This window comes from Danio aesculapii, chromosome 19 (assembly GCF_903798145.1).
Source record: "Danio aesculapii chromosome 19, fDanAes4.1, whole genome shotgun sequence".
NCBI classification, from domain to species: domain Eukaryota; kingdom Metazoa; phylum Chordata; class Actinopteri; order Cypriniformes; family Danionidae; genus Danio; species Danio aesculapii.
The window spans coordinates 9,603,264-9,629,161 of record NC_079453.1 but is presented as its reverse complement, the minus strand read 5'-3'; the positions used below and the strand labels follow the sequence as shown (position 1 = coordinate 9,629,161).

General features: G+C 36.8%; 1 protein-coding gene across 7 annotated transcripts in view; it reads right to left on the bottom strand.

Annotated features, from left to right (window-relative positions):
• Positions 1 to 246: 246 nt before the first annotated feature.
• The window catches only part of ubap2l (ubiquitin associated protein 2-like), a 43,857-nt gene continuing 18,205 nt past the window's right edge, over positions 247 to 25,898 (bottom strand). For 5 of the 7 annotated variants that reach the window (XM_056480459.1, XM_056480458.1, XM_056480461.1 and 2 more), the window contains 16 exons: positions 25,522 to 25,844; positions 22,373 to 22,551; positions 18,928 to 19,048; positions 18,808 to 18,847; positions 18,314 to 18,506; positions 18,147 to 18,213; positions 15,801 to 16,116; positions 13,144 to 13,232; positions 12,969 to 13,022; positions 12,791 to 12,872; positions 12,446 to 12,666; positions 10,939 to 11,044; positions 7,166 to 7,321; positions 4,480 to 4,547; positions 4,195 to 4,389; positions 247 to 1,894 (listed from right to left, as the gene is read on the bottom strand). In XM_056480459.1, coding sequence (XP_056336434.1) covers positions 1,799 to 1,894; positions 4,195 to 4,389; positions 4,480 to 4,547; positions 7,166 to 7,321; positions 10,939 to 11,044; positions 12,446 to 12,666; positions 12,791 to 12,872; positions 12,969 to 13,022; positions 13,144 to 13,232; positions 15,801 to 16,116; positions 18,147 to 18,213; positions 18,314 to 18,506; positions 18,808 to 18,847; positions 18,928 to 19,048; positions 22,373 to 22,551; positions 25,522 to 25,844 — 2,306 coding nt within the window. In that variant the 3' untranslated portion in view covers positions 247 to 1,798. The remainder of the gene's footprint in view (positions 1,895 to 4,194; positions 4,390 to 4,479; positions 4,548 to 7,165; positions 7,322 to 10,938; positions 11,045 to 12,445; positions 12,667 to 12,790; positions 12,873 to 12,968; positions 13,023 to 13,143; positions 13,233 to 15,800; positions 16,117 to 18,146; positions 18,214 to 18,313; positions 18,507 to 18,807; positions 18,848 to 18,927; positions 19,049 to 22,372; positions 22,552 to 25,521; positions 25,845 to 25,898) is intronic. The other 2 variants (XM_056480463.1, XM_056480464.1) reach the window with 1 other exon arrangement.

The window sequence follows — 25,898 nt, the reverse complement described above, 5'->3', positions numbered from 1 at the left end:
CAAAATGGGAGGGATTTGGATACTATTTTAACGTCAGGGAAAAAATAAATAAATAAAAAGACTTAACGTCTTATAATCAGCCCAATATGACACACAGTTCTGTCCAAACAACTTACAAAATATCTTCTTTTTATCATAGGTGCCCTTTAAAAAAAATAAGATGTGAATGTAATGTCTGTAAAGCAACACTTGACGTGATCAACCTGAACAAAAGAAGCAGACTGCAGTTAAAGAGGCACACAAACATCAGTTTTCTTAAAAAAGACATTCACATCCAAAAAAATTGATGAAAATGTCTTTTTCTTGTTTATTTACTTAATATTTATATATATATTTTTTACAAAATAAAAAAACATTATGAAACAAAACCAAATGCTAACAAGTCTGTGTAAGGATTCGAGAGGGGAAGAAAAGAAGCCATCAAACAAACAGACTACAGTACTTGTGTTTTTATATATATATGTACAAGACAAGTTTATCCATTTAAATCTTTTTTAAAACGCACAGTACAAAAAGAAAGTCACTGACAAAGAAAAGAAAACAAAAAGAAAAAAAAAATACCCATAGTACAATTCTGTCCATCAGCACTTTCCTAATAATCAGATTACTAAAAGAATATATTTGGGGGGGGGGGACATACGGGAGGAGAAAGACTGCAGGTCAGACAGAAGGACAGATAAACACAGGGTGGCCCAAACAAAAACACACAGGGTGACCTCTTAATCCCAAAGCAAATGAGAGAAACGTCACGCTTATGGCAAAACAACGAGGTCAAAAGTCATGCCTGAACGCAATCCATTCTCCCTGCAACAGGAAGTGCGGTTAATAAATCAGTCTGCGGAAGGAAAATAATAATAACAATCTGAAGTATAAGGTGACCAGTGCACTTCTCACATCCAGAGAGTACAGTAAGGCTCCAATAAAGGATTTAAAATGACACATTGAAGCCTAGTCTAGAAGCACAACATTCATACACTGGCCACCCTGACGATGCAACCCATCCATTCGCTCGCGTCGAAAATAAACCCAAACGCACATGCACACACACGCAATACAGATCCGAAGCCTGTCAACTCACCTATACACTTTGTTTGTTTGTTTGTTTTTTGTTATCTCCATATAGCTATTTATATTTGGTAAAAAATAAACTTCACAACTGCAACTAGTCGATTTAGAGTGAGATCTTCCTTTTTGCCCAAAATAAAATTTGGTAAAATTGTATAGCATGGGAACAGAGGACTGCAGATGACGCAAAGAGAGAGAAAGAAGAAAAATCATGAACTCTGAGGGAAAACAAACTCAAATCCTGCCCTCTCTTCCTCAATCAAACCACTCTTTTTCATTTTATCTGTCAGCGAAAGGAAAAGGAGGAGGGAAGGAAAACAAAAACACCCAAACATCTGTCCTTTTAGAAAACTTCTATGTTACAGAATGAAAATTAAAGGAGAGGGGGGATTTAAGGGCTTTTTATGCACTTTGAACAATACAAACTTCGAATACTCAATACTCCCATCGTGAAGGCCTAAGTAACTATCCATATATTGGCGTTCAGATGTCTCCCCCTCGTCTCATCCTGGTGTGGCGGCGCTTACAGTGCTGCATCTCTCTCAGAACAGCACCGCCTGTGGACTGAGGCTGGAGCTGCAGGGTGACCGAGCAGACAGAGAGAGAGAGAGGAGAGGGACGCCGTAGAGGACTGAGGGAGGAAAAAAAATATAGGAGATCATCTGGGGGAGAAAAGAAAACTTCCATTGATCCAGCCTTTGGAACTGCAGACAGAGCCGAACGGGACGGGGTGTTAATTGCCTCCCCAGTTGTAGCTGTTGTATCCAGACTTGTTGATCTGGGACTTTTGTTGAATGGAGGCGTTCTGACTGCGCTGTCCAGAGCCACTCTGGAGGAGGAAATAATAGAAACTTTTAAAATCAAACATGACTACAAAATAGCTTTTTCTTAAAACTATAGTGAGGTCTGACTGGTGAAGAGAAGAAATTAATTCATAATAAAATAAATAAATATTTTTATATACACTTCAACTTTTAACAATATATAACTAGTACGCGCATATGTGTGTGTGTGTGTATATGAACTGTTACAAATTCTTACTTAAATACTTTCAAATTTACTATTCGAACTACTCAATCATGTTAGAAGCTTTGATTTGCAAGGGAGAAAAATACTAATAACAAGAGTATTAATATATTAATGAATAAAATTCTAAAACAACAAAACACTAAAACTCACTTAAAAATGTAAGCCATAACACTAGCCTTTGTTTTTTAGTGGGGAAATAAAACTGCTAATAATAGCACAAAAAAACAAAAAAAAACAATCCCAACAGCAACCACCACCATAATATTACCAACAACAATTATTATACTAATACCTAAATAAAAGTAATAATACAAAAAAAAAAAAAAACAAAAAAAAAAAAAGTGGTAATAACAGTAATAGTATTAATAATAATAATATTGGTATTATTATGATTGTGATGTTGTTGGTATTATTGGTACAACAACAGAATCAAAAACAACAATAATAATAATAATACCAAAATAATAGTAATAATTCCAAAATAATAGTAATAATAATAAATAAATAAATAATATTTTTATTATTGGTATTATGATTGTGTTTTTGGTATTATTATTATTGGTACAACAACAACAACAACAACAACAACAACAACAACAATATTACCAATAATAACAATAACACTAATAATAATAACAACAACAACAACAACAACAACAACAACAACAACCAATATTGAAAATAATACCAATATTAATAGTCAATAACAATAACCAATTTTACTACTACTACTAATAATAATACCAATATTATTAATAATGTCAATAACAAACAATAACAATAACCAATTTTACTACTAATACCAATATTATTAATAATGTCAATAACAAACAATAACAATAACCAATTTTACTACTACTACTACTAATAATAATAATAATAATACCAATATTATTAATAATGTCAATAACAAACAATAACCAATTTTACTACCAATACCAATATTATTAATAATGTCAATGACAAACAATAACAATAACCAATTTTACTACTAATACCAATATTATTAATAATGTCAATAACAAACAATAACCAATTTTACTACCAATACCAATATTATTAATAATGTCAATGACAAACAATAACAATAACCAATTTTACTACTAATACCAATATTATTAATAATGTCAATAACAAACAATAACAATAACCAATTTTACTACTAATACCAATATTATTAATAATGTCAATAACAAACAATAACAATAACCAATTTTACTACTACTACTACTACTAATAATAATAATACCAATATTATTAATAATGTCAATAACAAACAATAACCAATTTTACTACCAATACCAATATTATTAATAATGTCAATGACAAACAATAACAATAACCAATTTTACTACTAATACCAATATTATTAATAATGTCAATAACAACAACAACAATAACCAATTTTACTACTACTACTAATAATAATACCAATATTATTAATAATGTCAATAATAATAATAATAATAATAATAATAATAATAATAATGATGAAGAATACCAACAACAACAACAACAACAATATTTTGATTGTGTTGTTGGCATTATTATTATTGGTACCACAACGACAACCATAATAATACCAATAACACCACCAAATAAAATAAAAAAATAAAAAAACAACAACAACAACAACAACAACAACAACGGTACTATTATGATTGTGTTGTTGATGTTAACAATATTATTGGTACAACAATGACAACACAATTATAACACCAATACCAAAATAATAATAATAATAATAATAATAATAAAAACAACAACAACAACAATAACAACAACAACAACAACAACAACAACAACAACAACAACAATATTAATAACAACAATACCATTATTATTAATAATCTCAAATAGCTTTTTAAGAATGCTGGTACCTGGCACACACTTGACTTTGAAAGTGGATGGGTGCCAGCAACAAGCATTCATCAACATATTATGATCAACAGAACAAAGAAACTCAAATTTTTAAGTCCACATGAGGGAGAATCAAAAACTTTCAGGTGAACTGTCCCTTTAAACCAACTATTAATAAAAAAATGGTATTTAATAAAACGGTTTAATTAAACCATTTTTAGACAAATAAAGAAATCTGACCTGTCCGTCCTGCTGCAGATGGTGGTGGAGCATCTGTGAGTGTGGCTGCTGATGCGGCGTCAGGATGTGCATGTATGGAGCAGGAGCGTAACCTGCTGCAGCAGGTGGGTTGATGGGGCCTGCGCTGCCGAGAGCCGAGGGCAAACTGAAGGAAGCGCTGGGGGTTCCTGTGTGGAAACCCTGCTTCTCAAAAGACTGCGGAGGGAGGATCAACACTGGAGAATTAGCACAAATCTAACCTTTGGCTACAACTTAATAAAAGTTGCATTCGATAAGACTGCTCACCTGCGTCTTTGTGTAAACAGACCCTGAAATATCAGGGACTCCCGTGTTGCTCGATGTCACAGAGACTCCTGTGGTAAAGAAAAGCCAAAAACAGACAAAATGGTGATTGCTGAAACTAGCAAAACAATTTTTTTTAGAAAAACACAGATCCTGTAATGCTGGTATTGAGAAGTAAACTTGTAAGTGCTACATTATGAATTGACTGATGCATGTGAAAGCAGCACATTGTGTGTGGCAGCACAGCCTGCTTTTAAAGTGCTGAACAAACATGGTTCAAATCAAAAAAATAAATAACAGATTGACAAATCATACAGACAACACTTCTGCCATGCAATTTAAATGAGGCACTCCTTTTAAACCTACTTCTGTACCAACTAAGTTAAAGATTTTAAAAACTGAAATACAGAGGCAGATGAAATGGATTCCAAACCATTGGAAATGGGTTGCATTACTACACAGAAAAAAAAAAAAATTTACACAAACACCATTACACACTAACACTAAAAAAACCTTTAAACTGTATTAGTTTACTAAAGTTGCTTATTAATAGGCAATTAAAAACAAACACAAGCGCACATTTATTTATAAAATCAGACTGCCATCAAGTAAACCCAAATGAAGTCAAGAACATGTCTAGCTGTCTGTATTCTCATGAAACTATGATCAACAAATCCTAAAAACACCGCCAACACTCATTTCACAATAGATAGTTCTCCTTTGTTTTCACACTGCATTAATATCTGTGGTAGGATTCAGCTACTGTGTTCACACTAGGGATAACGCAATACTCTGTATAATATTGAACTGTTTGGAATGACCTCCATGGTTCAATACATAAAATTTTTAAATGAAACCAAAACCCCAATATTGTATTTTGCATTTCCCCCGTTCCTTTAAATCACTCTTTGATCGGACTCTGTGCATGTCCTGGTAATCCGGTAAATTGGTTAAATAATGATGTGATTTGAAACCGGTCAGGTCAACAAGTGATTGTAATTATGATTTGGTATAAAAGCAGCAAGAAAGGTCTAGTCCTTTAGGAGCAAAGATGGGCCGAGGACCACTAGTTTGCCAATAAATACATGAGAGAAACAATGTTCAAATAATTTAAAAATGTTCCTCAAAGAAAGACAGGAAGACGTTTGGATATTTCACCTTCAACAGTGCATAATATGATTAAAGGATTCAAGGAATCTGGAGGAATTTCAGTGCGTAAAGGACAAGGGCGCAAGACTAAGCTGAACTACAAAGATCTTTGATCCCTCTATAAGAAATATCACCACATGGGTTCAGGACTACTTTAGCAAACCTGTTAAGTACCATATTCCATAGTTATATCCACAAATGCCAGTTAAACTGTATTGTGCAAAAAACGAAGCCCTATGTTAACAGTGTCCAGAAGCGCTATTGACTTCTCTGGGCTCAGAGGCATCTGGGATGAACCATCACACAGTGGAAATGTGTACTGTAGTCAGATGAATCAGCATTTCAGGTATTTTCTGGGGTAGAAATGGACACTGTTTGCTCCAGACCAAAGAAGAAAAGGATCATCCAGACAGTTACCACCACCAAGTGCAAAAGCCAGGGTCTGTCATGAAATGGGGTTGTGTCAGTGCCCTTGGCAAAGGTAACTTGCACTTCTGTGATGGCACTATTAATGCTGAAAAGTACATAGAGATTTGGGAGCACCATATGCTGCTTTTTCCATTAATATTTCAACAAAACAATGCAAAACTACATTCTGCACACATTACAAGATTCTACTTGGTTGGAATTCTGCAGGAAAGTAGCTCTCCAGGAAGACAATCCTAGACAATCTTACAATTTTTTTTTTTTTTGCAGAAGATTTAAGAGCTGCAGTATTTTGTTTCTGAATCAAACTGTAATGGTGCTTTACCACAAGTAGTACAGTTTAGTATGGCCTACTTTTAGGGTTTTCCAACGGTGTACAGCATGTAGTACTTGTGAGCCGTACCGATACTAAAATGTGACGTATAAACATAGCAGACACTAATTGGCCAGCAGGAATCATCACTACCTGCATCACTCAATTTGACACCAAACCAGCTGGATTTAAATAAATAGCAAGTCACAGTAGCCAAGTGGTTCCAGTGAGACATGGATGGGTTAACCTGGAATGATGTCATGGCTGTGGAGTTTGTACAACTAGAACCAGAAGTCTAAAAATCACACCCACTTTAAAAGCAGCACTATGCAACATTCAAATACCAAACCAAGCAGAGGAAACACTGCTTTACCGAAACGACTCAAAGGATTTATTCATAAAGACCTCCATTTGTAAAAACTTGGATGACTGATTTAATCTAGACAGACTTGCTGGTGTCACATATCTGAGAAGCCTAAACCAGCAGAGATACCAGAAAGCCATACTGCAGTATTTTTTTTAAATATTGGGTTCAGCTCAGCAGTTTAAGACAATTGCGTTACTGATAAGGGTGACCATAGCAACAGCCCTGCTGATTTCCATCTCCCACACTTCAGAATTTTCTAGTGCAACAGTTTCCTGATTTCTGTAGATCTGACACCAAGTGTCATTTGACTGCCCTCGAACAGTAGTAAGTTAGGAGCAAATGAGGGGGGAGAAAGAGCTTAAAAGGGAGGAGGAAAGGGTAAATGGGATTTTTGTTGTTTTTTTTTTTTTTTTTTTGCGTGAGGCTGCACTCACCCACTCCGGGCCCGGTGACGGAGCTGGCGGGCTTGTTTTGCGCAGAAGCAGCAGCGGCGGCAGCGGCAGCAGCAGCGGCTGCAGCAACGGCGGTGCTGTAACCACCCTTACAGAAATCCCCACTCCCTGCCGAAGCCTGGCCCAAATCCTCATAGCCTGCAAACGGTCAGACACACACAGCCACAGCCCCACAGCATTAGACACACACCAGGCAGAGCAGAGGGGAGGAGGAGTGAAGGGGTGGGGCTCAGGGATAGAGGCGGGGATGCAGCAAGCTGGGAAAAGGGACTAACCGAAGAGACTACTAGTGATGTTAAAGAGGTTAGCTCAACCAAAAATAAAAATGTACTCAATGCACACTTTTCTCCTTCCAAACTAGTTATGCTAACAAACTGCCAGATTAATTGTTGCTATTGTAGTTGATAAAAAAAAGCCTCATATTTCACAAAGCCATGTCACAAGTCAGTTTTTGGGGAGGAAATGGTCTCATTTTACAAGTCACCTCGAGTTAAACAGTTGAGTTTTAACATCTTTGAATCCACAGATAAACACTTTCAGCTCAGCATAAATTAATTCATTGAATTAGACCATTAGCTTACTCTGTTTTTTTTTTTTTAAAGGCCGGATTACACAATGGATGCAGCAGGCACAATAACATTAGGCCAGGAAAAGTGACAACATGCATAATGTCACGGTGCCTGCTGCAGCAGAGAGTATAGTTCCTAGTCCTATAGGCCTGTTGGTCTTAATACACAAAAGTATTAAGATTAAAATACGAAAACAAGCAAAGTTCTTTTTGTGAGATGCTAATGGTCTAATACAATTCAAGGATACAGGCCTAGCGCTGTCACAAGGTAAAAAAAAAAAATTATAAATAAATTTATTAAAACCAACAACAACAATAATAACATTATTAATTTGCATCTACAGGGGAGTTGTAAGAGAAGCCTTTTTTTCCAAATAAGATTTTTTTTTTCCAAGAGCATGTTCCAAGATGAGTGCCAGCTCATGTGGAGCAGACAGGAAAACAGACAAAGTGTGCTAAGGTTAAATTTGGGATTGTTTTACTTTTAAATGAGTCTGCAGCATTCTGGGAGATCATAATATGTAAACTTATCTAGCACAGTCACACACCTGCTCTTTTGTGCTTTCCACAGAGACCTTCAGTCAGCTTTGCGTTGGATGAATCAAGTGTAGTGTAAACCGCATTCAAGAAAAACACACTTGTGTGTGGAATGTGAAAGGTGTATGTGTGATCATTGTTTAGATATTAAAAAAAAAGGGCAAATTTGTTCATTATATAAAACAGGGGTGCCCAAAATCGGTCCTAGAGTGCTAGTGTCCTGCAAAGTTTAGTTCCAACCCCAATCAGACTAACCTGGGCTAGCTAATCAGGATCTTACTAGGCTTTCTAGAAACATCCATCAGGTGTGTTGAGGCAAGTTGGAGCTAAAATCTGCAGGACACCGGCCCTCCAGGTCAGAGTTTGGACACTACTGATATAGAGAGAGACAGTATTGCTTCACAACACTGATTAAATCACTTAGGGATTTTTTTTTTTATTATTAAGTTAACTGGACTTTCAATAATCTCTTAAAGAGCCCCATTATGGTTTTTGAAAATGACCTTCCATGCAGTGTGTAACAGAGCTCTAAGTAAATGAAAACATCCAGCTAAGGTTTAAATCTAAATGTGCAGCATGTTTAAAACTATTGATTCTTTAGCGAAATAGTTGACTCTGAGTCAAATAAACAAATAGAGTTTGGTTCGGATCTTTAGTTTTAACGCATCAATGTCAATACGGTACATCACCAAATATGTACTTCCAGTTCTGGTAAAATGTGCACGCGCTTTCCCCTTCACACACTAGTGGAGGCGCAGGGGATCACGGGACTGATCATGACGCGAAGTTGACAACCACTGATAGATGGAGATTTGGCTGCGGGGAATAAAGGGTTAAAGTTCATCTTCACAACAATACCACAGTATAGCCGCATCTGCAATGCGGAATTCGTCAGTCGTTTGCTACTGAAGGAGCAGCAGAGACTATAGAACTTGGTCAGTAACTTTTACAGTTCTAATGGACCAGTTTCTTCCTCCAGATCACAACATGTGAGAGTCATTAAAATTGTTGATTCGTTGTGTGTAGTTTGCAAAATATGTGTTTAACTGTGTGTTTTAAGTTGTAATCACCCTGCGCCACTTGTAACCACATATCAATCACAGATCAGAGCTTGTGCTGTATCTCTCAGGTAAAATCTGTATGGGGCTGTTCACACATCGTGTCCAAAACCAAGTTAAAAAAACATGAAACGTGCTTCTTCCTTTATCGATCTAAATGAGTTTCTGAACTGGCGATCCTCTGCTGTTTGTCTTTGCTATGGCCACCATCAGTTGTTCCTGCACACACACGCGCGGGCAATTTTCAAATGAGTTCAACTTTTGCCACTGTGTGGATTAATACTGAATGCGTGTCATTGTTATTACTTGGGGTTAGGGTTAAGAGTAATATGCCGGTGTTTAACTGCATTACTGCATTGGGCTCTGACATACTTTGTGCAACTTCATACTGTAGTCGGGGTGGGCATTTCTCTCTGTTAGCTCCGCGTCAAGGAGGGGTTTGGGAACAAACTAATCGCTGAACGATTCATATGGGAGTCGCTGAGATAATTAGGTAAAAATAAATGCATATTATAAGACAATGAAAGTGTTTTGACCTTGCACGCATATCCGCATGTTGTCGGAGACCCCTAAAACCAAAATATGACCTTATTTAATGCAAAATAGGGACTCTAATTTGTTTTGAAGATTGACCAAAATCACTTACTGCGAGTGAAAGGGAGTAATATTAAATTACATTATTTAAACGGTACTAAGAATATAAAAAAATGCATTAAAAGGTTAATTTACAAACAAATTACAATGTAAGTGGGAAAAGTATAAATGAAAAAAAAAAAAAAATCAGGAATTATGAAGATGAAGCTTGAAGATTAAAACAAAAAAGGAAAAACAATATGTAAAACTAATAAGAAGATGAAATACAAGACAACTAAGTGTAAAATACTTTAAGATTGATAGTGTGAATTGGAGAAAGAGCACAAGAGCAAAGGAATGGGATGGTCCAACACAAACAGTGCTCAAAAGAGGTGGATGGTCAAAAGCAAGCAGCGTGTGAAAAGCATGTGTGAACCCACCACCCTCAACCAAAGCGACCTCCCTCCCACCTCATTCTCCAAACATTACTGGTTGCACAGAAACCCACCCACTGGAGACACTCTGAAGTCCTCGCCTAACACTAATCATGCACAATCTGTGGACGGTTTCAAATGTCACTGTTGCGATTCACTGTAGAAACCTTTTCATTATTTGATCTTAAATGGTTCAAAGTCTGCTAGCTTGTTCCTTGTCCTTGACTGAAATCACCCCGCAGCTTCAAGAAGCACAACCTTAACAGTTCACTTGTAACAGATCTTAGCTGCTACCCAAGTTAGAGCAACATGTAAAAACAAACCAAACCTCCATGCACTACAGTTGTGAATGTGAAGGTAAACTGCTTAATCGATCATCTTCCATGGGTTGCACCTTTGTGATAAGAGTTCTCATGCTTCAACTTCACAGACAAGTTACGAATAAAAAACACTGACCTAGTTTAGGTGAACATGATTTAAACTGAGCCATGAGGAACAAGATGGATCTACTAATTTTAACGAAATCTAAATGAGCATTATACACGGTTTATATGCTGCATGAAGACAAATGTAAGAATGTATTACCAGTGCTATATCCGTGTGATCCATAACCACTAGCTTGCTGGAAGGCCGTAGCTGACGCATTGACACCAACATTCACACCGTGCTGTTTGGAGGAGGTAGGAGCCACCTAGAAAGAGACAGTAAAAAAGTCCTTTAAACTCATAAAAAAATTAATAAATACACATACGTTAACATACATAGTTTGTGAAATCCAGCATTTATATAGACCATTTCAATGTGGTCATGTCATTGGCCCATTAACATTTCCTTCTTGTGAGCAAACTATTTCACTATTTCAACTCATAACTTGATGTAAAAACAGCTTTCATAACATTATCACATTATTGAACTTTGCAACGCAGCGAACTTTCAGCTAAGAACAGGAAACTGGGGCTAGAATTTTTCACAGGTTCACCAAATTGGACAATAGATGATTGGAAAAAACGTTGCCTGGTCTGAAGAGTCTATTTCTGCCACAACATTTGGATGGTAGGGTCTGAATTTGGCATCAACAACATGAAAGCATGGATCCATCCTGCCTTGTAATCAAGGTTTAGGCTGGTAGTGGTGGTGTAATGTGTGGGGGATATTTTTTTGGAACACTTTGGGTCCATTAGTACCAATTGAGCATCGTGTCAATCCCACAGCCTACCTGAGTATTATTGCGGACCATGTCCATCTTTTTAGGACCACAGTGTACCCATCTTCTGATGGCTACTTCCAGCAGGATAACGTGCCATGTCAAAGCACAAATCATCTCACACTGTTTTTATGAACATGACAATAAGTTCACTGTACTCAAATGGCCTCCACAGTCACCAGAGCTCAATCCAATAGAGCACTTTTGGGATGTGGTGAAACTGGAGATTCACATCATGGATGTGCAGCCAACAAATCTGCAGCAACTGTGTTATGCTATTATGTCAATATGGAGCAAAATCTCTTGAGGAATATTTCCAGTACCCTGTTGAATCTATGCTATGAAGGATTAAGGTAGTTCAGCAGGCAAAAGGGGGTTCAACCCAGTACTAGTTAGGTGTACCTAATAAAGTGGCCAGTGAGTCTATATTGCATGTTTATCTTGAGTATGTATTAAGTGAAATTAACTACCGTCTTCGTACACAACACAGCATTTTTAGTTATTTTCATACCGTTTAAAAATAGTTCACACAAAACTGAAAATTCTGTCATTCACATCATTAATTTGCTTTTGTCTGTTGAACACAAAATAAGTCATTTTGAAAAAATGGAAACATGTAACCATTGACTTCCATAGTATTTGTTTTTCTTGCTAGTTACAGATTTCTGACATTAATCAAAACATCTTGACTTCAAGCAGAAAAAGCAAACTCAAAGTAAATTATTTTTTGGGTGAACTATCCCTTTAATGTTTCCTAGATGTGGCATGAAAACATTTACACTGCAATTAGAACCACAGACATTGATACGAAGACCTGAGGCAGATCAAAGCAGGCATAATTCATTCACTATTGATTTTAATCAATCCCAGAGCAGCTTTAGTTCCTACCGGAAACATGGCAGGGCCATACTGGAAGGTGTTGGGCAGACCGGGCACACCAGTGTAATAGGGCAGGCTGGTGTAACTGTATCCAGGCGGAAGGGCTGGGTTGAGGAAGGGCTGCTGGGTGGTGTGGTGCGTTTGTGTCTGGGTTTGCTGAGGCTGGGCCAGTGTTGTGGCAGGGGCAGGAGACGATGCATCACCACGTCCAAACTTCGACAGGTCCCCAGCTAAAACGATAGAACATTTTAGATAAAAGCATTTAGTATTGATGTTTTGGATTTGGGGAAAAAAAAGAAAGAAAGAAAGAAAGAAAAAAAAAAAAAAAAAAAAAAAAAAAAAAAGACACCTTACCAGAATAAGGGTTACTTGTCAAACCGCCTTCCCTGCCAGTCAGTGCTGTGGTTGGAGTGGCAAACGGGATGCTGTAATAGTCCTGCAGGAGAAAGAAATGACATTAACTACTTTTATTTATATTTTTGTGCATATAAAGTTAGTCAATTTCGCTAATAAAAAAAGAAAAATCCCTCACCAGTGGTATTCTGGTCTGCAGCATCTGTAAATCATCGTAGCCATAAACTTGCGGCTGGAGGACACAGAGGTTGGTGAGCCAAAACATGACATAGAAATAAACCATACTTGCATAATCAGGAAGTGCAGGATTGAAAGCAGCAAAAAAACAACAACATGCATCCCTAAACACTCACTGGGTATGGGTGAAGCAGGCCAGGAGCCATAATGTAAGGGTTGGGCAGCAGTGGCGGCACTCCAGGTGGCAGGTTTGGAGGTGCTTTCCCTGTTTAAATTAAGCAGCATTCCATCAATTGGCGCAGAAATGGTGTAAATTATATTTAAAAATAAAACCTTTTAAAACATCTATTAAGATGGAAAAAAAAAAAAAAAAAAAAAGTGTTTGAACATGTCAAATTTACAGGAAATAATGTGCATATTTTATTTATTATTTTAAAAGTTTTGCTAGCTAAATAAAAATGTTCAATAAAATAATTTAAGGATAGTTCACACAAAATATGTAATTCTGTAGCCATATGCTTTCCCTCCACTTGTTCCAAAGCGGTTTATTTTTCTTTCCTCTGTTGAACACAAAAGAAGATATTTGGAAGAGAGCTAGAAACTTGTAAGCAGGGCTTGACATGAACTTTTTTGATTACCAGCCACTGTGGCTAGTAGTTTTCCAACATTACTAGCCATTTGCCATTTTCACTAGCCACAATTATTTGTTGGGAAAATGTTTTATATGCATAAATTTGACATTGGCATGCTAAAATTACCTGATTTAAATTTTGTTATGTCCACATGCCTCCTCCATTTAACTTTGCGTGTTGTGCATGACCTTGCTCAATGAGCATGGATGAGCAAATAGGTTGTGGGTTCATAGTGTCACTTTGCAAATATTTTATTTTATTTATTTATTTTTTTAGACCCTATTTTTCTCTGGCCAAACCAAACTAACTTTTTCCTTGCCACAAACTTTTTATATATTTTAAATAATGTGTAAAAACAATCTAAATATAGCTGTATACATACACTTTTTATTCAACAAAAATTCTTAAAAAAAAAGTTTGACATTCAAAAAAATTCATATTGTCATGCATCTAAAACTATACACAGTAATCTGTCCTGGCTAAAGGTCCCAGATCACCAGTTAAGCTTGCTTTAACAGGAGATTATTTTTCCAGTTATGTAATGTTATTGTAAAGCATGATAATTAAATTATTAACAAATATATCTATAGGCAAAAGAAAGCAGGTGAAAAACATTCCATGTGCGACAATGAAAGGATGATCGCGCGCACAAGTTAACATTAGGTCCATGTTCAAAAAATGGTTAAAGTGAAAGCGGAAACCACTGAAACTTACAAAACAAATCTCGAGCTCTTGAACGCAGCAGGACTATGGGTGCACGAGCATTGTTTTATTTCCAGTCTATTTCAAAGTGAAATGGCACCAGTTGCGTTTCCAGGCACAAGGAAATGTGCACGCTTTTTAAAACAATTGCGTGCATCACATTAGCTGTGCAAATCCCTCATCAGTGAGTGAGGATTGCCTGGGTCTCTCCATGCGCCTGATCATCCTCTCATTACGTATTCACCTGCTTTCTTTTGCTCGTGTGAAGTTATTTTTGTCAGTCGTGCTGCTTCTTGATTCTAAGATCACATTTGCACGGGTATACGGTATATGCCGAGCTAGTGTGTTTCTCATACTGATAAACTTCCGGTGACCTGTTATTGTGAGTTTTTTTTCCATTTTATACGATTCCTTTTACAGCATCGCTGTTGTAATGTAATTCAAATAGTTGAGTTAAATAGTCAGTTAAACAGACTTTGGCATTCATTTAGTTGCTCAAGCGTAAAACGAGACAAAGCGGTTTGCTTGCACGCGCCTGTCAGAATCGGCAGGCTAGTGCAGAAGCTCCATCGAATATACAGGGGTAAAATAAATGTTCATATTATAAAGACATGGCGGTGAAAAATGTTAATGCAGTGCTTCTTGTACAATCCGAGACCCACTTTACATCGGTCATCACTTAGCAAGTGGAGATTGCTGATTTTTAAAGAAAACAGTCCTTTAATGCGCTGATTTTGCATTGGCATACAATCCACCGGAAACGATTAACCCAGGTTACTGGCAAATTAAAAAAGTCCTATTAGCATGCTTCGGCATATACCCCATTGACAAATGATCAAACTAAAATTCACATTTTTAGTGATGAGACCGCACCGGCCATTTGGAAATTATTTTCAACCTGCCCAAGTGGCTGTCTAACCCGTCACCGCTGAAATCTACCCACATTTGGTGGGTGTTAATGTCAAGCCCTGCTTGTAACATTGACTTAAATAAGACTATGAATGCAAGTGGTCACAGGTTTTCAGCTTTCTTCAAAATATCTTCTTTTGTGTTCAACAGAAGAAACTGAAAGGTTTATAACCACTTAAGTGCGATTCAATTGTGTGTTAAGTGTACTCTCAGAAGTGTAATTCCAAGCATTTATGAAGTAATCTTACTTAAATTTACTCTATTTGCTTAATATTTCCAAACCTTTGAGTTTCTTTACTCTGTTGAACACTTAAGCTTTTGAATATAGCTAAAAGCCTGTAACTTCCATAGCAGGAAAAACAAATACAATGCAAGTCAATGGTTACAGGTTTCCAGCTTTCTTCAAAATATTTTCTCTTTGAGTTTAAAAAAAAAAAAAAAAAAAAAAAAGGTTTGAAACATGTAAAAGGTGAGTAAATGATGAAAGAATTGTTTTAGGTGAATATCCTTTTAACTACCACTCTCACTGAAAATCATTCTTCATAACGATACACCAGATCTCATATTTTCCTGATCCTGTAAATGGTTACCTGAGGCAGCCGTGCTGCGAGACAACGAGGCAGATGAAGGTGCCGCAGAGGCAGCAGAGGATGATGAAGATGCAGCAGCTGAAGGAGGTACCATTGAAACCACACCCGCAGCATTGTTCAACCCCATGGTCAAACCGACTGGCCCCATGGATGACTGTGTGGAGACCAAACTGACAGATGAAGAGGGTACAACTGGGCCACTGTGAGAAACGGGGGCCACTGAAGTAATTGACGATGGAGGAGGAACTGAAGATGGAGCCACGGCAGAGACAGAGAAGGATGAGGAGTGCAAGCTGGAATCACTGTCCGCTGGGTGCTGGAATGTGGAAGAGAGAAATCAGAGTGATAAGAGTTGAGTTAGCAAACAAGAGATAAAACAGAGAATTCAAGTCCACATGAACCGGCAGCTGCAGCCACTTTTTTTTCTGTATTGTGACACAGTTCCTAGAGAAACAATATTATGAGAAAACAGTGGGCGTGGCTTGTTTTTTCTACTCCTTTCTACTACCTTTTCTATGATGACTGAATGTAGTTAAGTAGGCATTTCATTCAGAAAGATCAGGAAAAGGGTGTGGGGAGAGCTATTACAGCCTAACAGACTCATCCTCCTCACCATTTCTGTTTGTTATCAAAACTGACAGTTGCAGGGGCGTGGTTATGTATGTTAGCCACGCCCAATAACTCAGACAGACGTAATCTGAGAATTTAACTGAAAACAAACAGGAAGTGCATTTTCAGATTTTAATCTTTTAATCAGATTTTAGATTACAAGGGCAAGCTATTTTTCACCACAAAACTAAAAATGCAAGCTAACAAAATCAATAGGGTTAGTTTTGATTTCATGTAGACTTAGACTTGACTGAGTTATTAGAAAATTATACACACTTGGGAAAGTGATTAAATTGGTTATTCCACACACAGCTGAAAATGGATCAGACTTTTATTTATTTATTTATTTTTAAATAAAACAAAGCACAGGTGTGTTGAATGAGGAAGAGTTAATCATTCTATTGGATGTCAACCAATTTGTAACGTAAAACATTGCCATTGACAATGGCATCGTAGGCGGCGGTGAATTAATTATTTATGACTAATTAATTACTTCGTAACTGATTAATTATTTGTAACCTACCCACATGGTTTTACCCATAACCAAATCATAAATAAAGATAAGTTACACACAAATTACCACCTGTCAAATCACTTTTTCCGCAGGACTCTGGCATGAACAGGCAGAGTGATCTGCGTCGTTATAATGGCGTCGACAAACTTGGTTATTATAAAAGATGCAATCAACAGGAACAAAATCAAAAGTATCTGAGGTTTTCAATTAAAATGACCAAGTACAAGCGTGAAAGCAAAAGATTGAGGCAGTGTACTATTATAGTACACTAGATCTATTATACATCGGCGATGGCATGGTCTATTGACCCAATCTTATCAAGAACTATAAAAATGATTTAAAAGTACACAACAGTTTACTGTTGCTAAAATTAAAGGTATACTACAGTTTTTGTTAGTTTATCAATTCAAAGTTAATACTACAGAATGCTGTTTGGCATTCATTAACAATTGTAAATGCCATATCCATACTACATGTCATGGTTTAAAAACATTGCATTTACTATAAAATTATTCTAGTATTTTGTGAGTAGTTTGTCCTCCAGACATTTTTCAACACACAAAAAAAGCCTTGGTTATCGATTTTTCTATAAAAGATTGTATACACACACACACACATGTATGCAAGCACATTTTTGAGTGTTCATTTCAAGCCATGTCTTCCTGCATTTGAGAATCAGTTTCTTGAACTTCTCTCCTTTATAAACAACAAAGTTTGGAACTCAAAGCGAGAAATCATGAAGAGCTTCTCTAGTTTTGTGCAACCATGAACAAAACAAACGTTTAAAAAATAATATTAATAACCGAGTTCCATGCTGCAAAACTGACAAAATGTAAATCAAATTCCTGTTTTTTTTTTGGACAGTGTTAGTTAGTTTTGGTTCTTCTGCTGTTAGTGTGCATCAAACTTTGAAATAACTGAAATAATTTGCAAAGGGATATGAAATAATGCAGCAGAGTCTATTTTTAACCATTTCCTGAAAAATCAGCACATATGTCAGAATGTTCGTCAAACCACCATAATCAACTTTTAATATCTATATAAACAAACAAACAGACAGTGCCAGCAGCCGTTTGCTTGACTGAATTTTGAACTACTAACGTGAAAGTTAGTGATTTCATGAGAAGTAAACAAACAAGGACCAAGATTTTGTTTGATTTCTGAATTCATGCTGACTTTGTTCTTTACTTTTAACAACAAAAGGTGTTTTACAGTAAACTCACCAGCAGACTCGTGTTTGAAGTGCGAACTGAAGAAGGTGCCAAACTGTTTTGCTGTGTAGAAAGGGAGCTGATGTGGGGGGGGGAGGAGACAGACAGAATTATTAGCATATCTCTTATCTAGATGATACTAAACTTATCAATGCAGGTAATGCAGTAGGACATCATACTTATTGTGCTGAGAGGCCAATGAGCTGGGTGAGACGTCTTCGTGGCCAAGAGCACTGAGAGGAGTCTGATTGGACGTAGTCAACAAGGAAGGAGGGCCTGATGAGGGATCGGCCAATGACACCATGTTGGAAACTGATGGCGGGACGACTGATTCAGACACTGGTTTCACGGGCACTGCAGAGCCTGCTGCAGCTAAGAGGAAGAGAACATCTGTTATTAATGTGTTAAAGGTCCCATGAAATTGAAATATGACTTTTAGATGTTAGTAGCAGTATTGTTAGTGTTTAAGATATTGATAAGCTAGTATGCTCCAAAACTGACAAAATGACGATATAAAAGAGGTAGCGATCCAAAAATTCATTGGATATCAAGTCATGTGTGCACCTTTGAGGGATAAGCTTTGATTGGATGTCAAGGTTTTTTTTAATGTTCACCAGCTTAAAAAAAAGGCTCTGAAAAAAAACTTCTGAAATCATTCAAAAGGTAGTCATACCTTCCAGAGATTGTGACGTCTGTATCGAGCTGAACCCATTCTGTTGACAGAGGAAAAAAAGTGGATGAAGCATTTCTCAAAAGGACTCATCATAGTACAACATTAGGCTGATCGTTTCACCTTTGTCTGCATGTCTTTCTGTGGGGAGGACGACACAGAGGGGGGGTACCGCCGTGTCTGATTGGCTCTTGACTCGTATAGCTCCATCTGACTGGGGTTAGACAGGGCTGTTGCTTGCTCACTGTGGATAAAACAGAAACTATCAGCAAACAGTCTATGAGGTTTAGGTCTTTTTTGCAATTGGCAATTTTAACATTGGCCGTGTTGATGATTATTTAAATAAGCATTTGAAAACTGGTGCCCACTACTGTTGATGCGCAGGATACTGGATTTTTGGTACCAATTAGGCATGGGCCGGTATAAGATTCTGACGGTATGATAACCTTGGATAAAAATATCAAGGTTTAATGGTATTGCGATCACTGCTCTAAACTATATTATTTTTAAATGTCTGGTTATAAAAAAAAAAAAAAAACTTTGTTCCCCTTTGAAAATAATATATTTATTTTTTGAAAAATGTATAATATTTTGGAGCAGTTAACAAATCAGGCTAAATAATAAAAAAATTAATCACTGACTTCTGCGGTCATCATTTGTTTCAAAACACAGATTTCTTTACTATTTAAAACAGCATCTTTGGATATTTTTTCTGCCGGAGACACTGTCCTACAAAAAAAGTAGATAAAAAAAATATTACAGATAACTTAGGAACAGCATTACAGAACATTTTGGCGGTTTTAAAACCTTGACTTTTCCAAACCTTAAAAACGGTTATCGTCCCAAGCCTAGTACCAATCTGTCATTTCTGTCGAGCACGTGAAGTGAATACAATAGCCAATCAGCAGGGTTTAAGTAGGCACTCAAATGTTAGCAGGAAATTGACGTTTTTAAAATTTCAGTATCTAAAAGTACAAAACTAGATACTTTTGACAACAAAAACAGACTGAAACCTCAGTAGCAGAAAAACCTCCAAGCAACCTCTGGTGCAGTTTGGTTGAAATATGAAAGCCAAACTCAATAAAAGTATCTAAACCAGGGGTGTCAAACTCCTGGAGGGCCACAGCCCTACAGTTTATTTTCAACCCTGCTTCAACACACTTACCTGTAGGGTTCAAACAAGCCTGAAGGACTCAGTTTGATCAGGAGTGTTTAATTAGGGTTGAAACTAAACTGTGCAGAGCTGCGGCCCTCCAGGAGTGACACCTGTAATCTAGAAAGAAGCTCAGAATATACAGGGGTAAAATAAATGCTCATTTTATAAAGACATGGCGGGGGAAAAATGTAATTTAATGCAGTGCTTCTTGTTCAATCCGAGACCCACTTTATATCGGTTATCACTCAGCCAGTGGAGATTGCGGATTTTTAAAGAAAACGCGCCTATTTTGCATTGGCATACAATTCACCGGAAACGATTAACCCAGGTTCCTGGCAAATTAAAAGTCCTATTAGCATATTTCAGCATATACCCTATAAATAATAAATCAAGATTTAAAGATCAAAATATTTTTAACAGCAATTCATTTAGACATAAACACTAACACCTAACATCAAGTACACAAACAAAAAAAAATCTGTGGAAAAACAAAATTGAATAATAATAATAATAATAATAATAATAATCCATCAATTAACTACATTACGCAACCCAACTTGCTTCAGGCACAGAAGTAAAATTAACGATTTGTGGAACATATTATTGTCCTTAAATGTCACCCAAACAGCATCTACTCACAATATTTGTTTAAGGGGTGCATGCTATCTTCTAGTATCCTATGTTATCCTCAAGACCTGCTGTTCGAAATTGGAAGACTTTGCAGGGGAACTCACAGAATTAAGCACAAATTAACAATGCTTTGAAGACGATGCTTGTTTTTTTTTTATAGTCTGAGGAAAACCAGCAAATAAAGGAAAATGACAAAATAAAAAGGTCTTAAGAATAACTTTCTCTACACTAAAAAAGGTTGAGTTTCCACAATAAAAAAGTCTTTGATGAGCCTTATTAATAATTGCATGTGTGTTTTGATAAAAATTTAAACCAGTTGTCAATAATTGTTCTTAGGTACCTATATTCCTCCACAACCTCGACCTGTGTGTCATTTATGACCACCCTTTGGAGGGCAGGTGTTTTTTTTGCCAAAGTTAATGAGCATTTCTTTGGTTTGACACATTCAGGTCTAGTTTCATTGTATTGCACCATGAGATAAAATCATGCAGAACTAGACCATATTCCTGGCCTGATAACTAATTTCCTACAATATATGTTTTGTATTATATCAATAATAATAATAATAATAATTATTATTATTATTATTATTATTATTATTATTTTTTTATTTTTTTATTTTAGTGAAACAGTAGTAATGTCCTATTCCGTTTTAGGTTCTGTATAATATTATATTAAAGCCTGTGTTTTCCCCTACCATTATATTAGAGGGTGCGCCCCGCCCTCCCAACGGCTGTACCCACCCCTCAAGAAGTGACGTTAATTGTATTATCTATATAGCGCCAGATCACAACTTTAATAAACAAGCTAAAATCATGGCAACAAGAGTAAATGAGCAAGAGAACAGATCACGAGGCACAGTGATGGTCTAAGCATTACATTTGTTAGGTTAAATGAATAAAGCAGTCAAGATATCGCGAGTGCAAATCCCCCTCTCTCCCTCTCATTGAGAGAACTGCAGTCAATAGTTGGAGATGAGCAAAATATTTGAATGATCTCACATGCCTTTTTCCATATAACAACTGAAAGTTCTGTTTTGACAATATTGCAAGTACACTAAAAGCTGGCTGGAACTATTAAATAACTTTTTTAACATGAATATTTAATAATATAACTTCTTGTAATACACTCATTGGTATAAAAAGCAGTTTATGGGCCCATTTACTTTTAGTAAACAATTATTAGATTTATAGATGTGCATTTTAACTAAATTTTCATCCATCATTTGCATTGTTTGTAATTTTTCTGTGGTGGTTCATTCTGCTTTGGCGACCCCTGATAAAAAAAGGCACTAAGCTGAAGTAAAATTAATGGATGAATAATTTTCTGTAAAGCTGCTTCTGGCCATAACATGTTCACATCTAAATTTTTATAAGAGACATGTTTAATAAGTGTCTCAATAAATGGGCCAGACATTTCTGACTTTCCACACCAAGAGGCTCAGGAAATGTTCTTCCAGAAGCCCATAAAGATACAATGCAGTGACAAAAGCTGCACAGTTTGTGAATAAAACGAGGTATAAAATAAATGTTTAATTATAATTTATAAACGGTTGTAGAGTTCCTATAGTTGTTCAGTCATTTACTGGTCATTAAAAAGACCAGTACCCCCCCCCCCCACACTAAAAACTGTAAACCTAGGGGAAACACTGAAAGCAATATTGATATAAAAGGATTAGAACAGTTTAATCTTGGTAAAAAATGAATTAATCATACATATTACTCATCACGAGGGATGAATCAACATGAACACTCTCAGCCTTCAGGTATCAAAGAAACTCACTTGCTAGCACTTGTGTATAGGCTGTTCTGGCCTTGGTTGCCTGGTGTTGTCGTGGCAACAGCTGCAGAGGCATCATACTCAGGAAGCACCGGTTCAGAGCCAAACTGTAATGCTCCAAACTGCAGGTTGAGTCCGGATATATCCGCTGAACCCGGCATCTCCACTGCCAGAGCTGGGATCTGCAAAACCACAATGAAAGTAAGCATCAGTGGTATCCACCTTAATCCCACGCCCCATGTTACTTTATTTAAAATTCATAGGAATTTACACTCGTAATTCATGCAATCAATGAAATTATTTAATGAAAAATTAAAATGTGTCATTCTACTCCGTATATCCATTGAATATTGAGTAGCCAACTTATTAGAAGAATCCAATTAAATTCAGAGGACATGAATACTCCACAGAAATATTACTAAGTGCTAAACATCACTACTATAGTGAACACAGAGGACATCTAGAAGGATCTAAATGGTGGGTGGGAGTTTGACCACAGATATGCTTGTAATACAATATGTTAAAACCCCAAACATAGGATTTTCATGATAGACCAAAAATATAGAAATCCTAATATACCTCTCACTAGGGCTGGGCGATATTGCAAAAAAAACTCATGATATCATGTTTCATATAATTCGGTATCGATAATTGTTGAATATTTCTAAACAATACATTTAGGAATATTAGGATTTTTTATTTAAACATTTTATTGTAATTTACCAACATTACTAAAACAAATAGTTTTATTGGTCAAAATCTAAATTAAATAAAATATCTGATTTCTTTATAATAAAATGAACATAAGCATTAAAGAGTCTTAAACCTGATAAAATGCTACAAAGTGTGTTCAAAAAAGGCAGATCAACATCTATAAGGTGTCAATAATAATGATACAGTAAACCTCAAACTCTGTAAACACAAATTATGATAATCAAATCTGAGTTTTCAAGTAAAGGAACTAGACATAATTATTCAAATGCATCCTGCAAAATTATTAATTGTTAAGTTGAATGACTTTACTATCCCTATGCAAAAATCTCTTTCAGATGGGGTGCTAGTTGCTGGGATGCACAAGAAACCAAAAAGCCACTCTGGCGACATTCTTACATCCTTTTTTAATTACAATCTCCTCACTGTTGCTATACAGCACTCATTTTCACATGAGTTGTTATTCTGACCTGAAGCGACAAGCACGAGCATGCGGTTTCCTTCACTGTTTTCTATGCGATTTGCACTCCCGCTGCTCTGGCGTTTCTCGTAACTACCATTGAGAAGCGTTTTCTCAAAGGATGACAAACAGACAAACCATTGCTGCAGCTCTGATGCAAGTTTATGGAGAAAAGTAAAAAGCACTGCAGTGTTTGTCTGAGGTAATTAGTCTGCCGTTACTAAAATCTGTATATTGCATACAAAGTGTGAAGCAGATTGGTTGGTTCCACTTGTATGAATTGTGATGTGCACTTGTGGCATCCTGAAAAGTTCAGGGGTCTCATGTACAAAGACTTGCGTTGAATTCATACTAAAACTTTGCATACGGACAAAGCTGTAAATGTGCGCAAGCAGTAAAAAAAATTAAAAATCAGATGTACGAAGAGAATTTGCGTGGGATCCCGCGGACGCAGGGTTTTGTACATCTGATTTTTTTTTTACTGCTTGTGCGCATTTACAGCTTTGTCCGTATGCAATGTTTTTGTATAAATTAACGTAAACTAGGCGCACATGCAAGAGCACAAAACCCCTCCCTGCCTCCTCCCCCTAATAAATATAGTAATGACTCTACTTTGGCAAAACCAAACGAAAAAGCAAAATGGCAAAAGCAAGCAAGAGAAACTTCACAGAATTTGAATTGGAGAAACTCCTATTGGAGGTAGACCGGACTGTTATTTGCAAGTTTGCCGTTCGGAATTAATAACAAAAGAAAAAAAAAATAGGAGTGGGAGAGTTTAGCTGAAACGGTTAACGCAGTGGAGTCTTAACATCGCACTGTGAGTGAATTAAAAAATAAATGGTCTTATGTAAAGGTGCATGTTAAGAGGAGAACAGCGGCGCACCTTCAAAGTGTGTTCTGAACAGGCGGGAGAACAGGGGATGCTGAACTAACACCCTTTGAGGAAAGAGTTCCTTCAATTGTGGGCGACACAAAATAGTCAAATCAGTTCTAAAATTGCATCTCAAATGGTGTCAGAGTTTAACTGACTTACAATTTTTACATTAAAAGACATTTTTAAAAATCATTATAAAATAAATAAAGTGCCAATTCTAAAATGTCTTGTGCATTGTACTGGTTTTATTGTATAATTTCATATAGTTGAATTGTTTAATTTATTCGTATGGTTAATTTTTTATTTATTTATTTTTTAAATCGAGAAATTAAGCCTTGTGCAACATAAATGGCATATATTTATGCATATCTGACCTATTTTTGGCTCAAACTATAACAGGAGCAAAGAATTTAATTGGTTTGCAATCGAATGTCTAATAAATGTCAAACTTCAAACTAACTTTAACACGGTTCAACAGCATGGTATGGAAACTTTATATACCTGCTAGACATGCAGATGATCCCGCCCTATACAGCTGGCATTGCACAGCTCAAAGATACTTTGTAGTGTGCAATTTAACACAATTGCCTCTATGAGGTGGCGTGAAGTTGGCGTGGACAAACGCACACGTTAATTTCATCGTTAGCAAATCAAAGCGAGAGCGTGAAATCTGGCGTACGCAGTGTTAATACATGAGACCTCAGATGTTTTTCAACTTGGTGTATCAGGAAAATGCACTCATCACGTGTGCGCTGCTTGCACACCATGTGCGCGTCGTGCTAATCGGCATTGCTTCCAAGGCGTGCACTCAGCAGCCACATTTTAATAAAACTAGAGTGCTTCATAACGAAACCACATTCCGAACTATTTTTAACAATGGTGTTCGGTCAATAAATAACGCCCTACCTCTCACTCAGTTTTAACATGTATGATTATTTGTAGCACAACTTTATCATTTGAAGTAATTTTTTTTTACTGCAAGTTGCCCAAGCCATAATTTGAAATGCAGTAGTCACATCAAGAAAAAAGGTGAATCCAGTATAATTGATTAATCCCATTAAACTCCACAACACATCCAAGAACCCTAATAACTATTACAATGGTGACCTTGGTTGTGATGGAAGCCCTCTTCTTCTGCTGTTTGAGTTTGTGCTGCTGCAGGGGGAGTGGGCTGGATGCCTGCAGGTCAGCGGGGCTGGAAGAGTTCTGCTGGCCTGGAGCAGGTCCTGGGGGTTTGGAGACCGGGGTGATGATGGCCTGGGCAAGTGAAGATACCTGGGTGGACTGAGAGGGTAGAGCCGAGGTGCTAGAAGGGGCTGTGGTTTTGTCCTGCAAGAAGGCATCCATCATGGAGGAGGAAGTGGAGGCTGGCTGATAGGGCTGCCGTTTGGTGAAGGGACTGTGCACAGGCTCTGTTTGAGGTTTCATATCTGCAGAAATGAAATTTACACTTACTCATTTAACACCTCAAAATCATCAGAGAA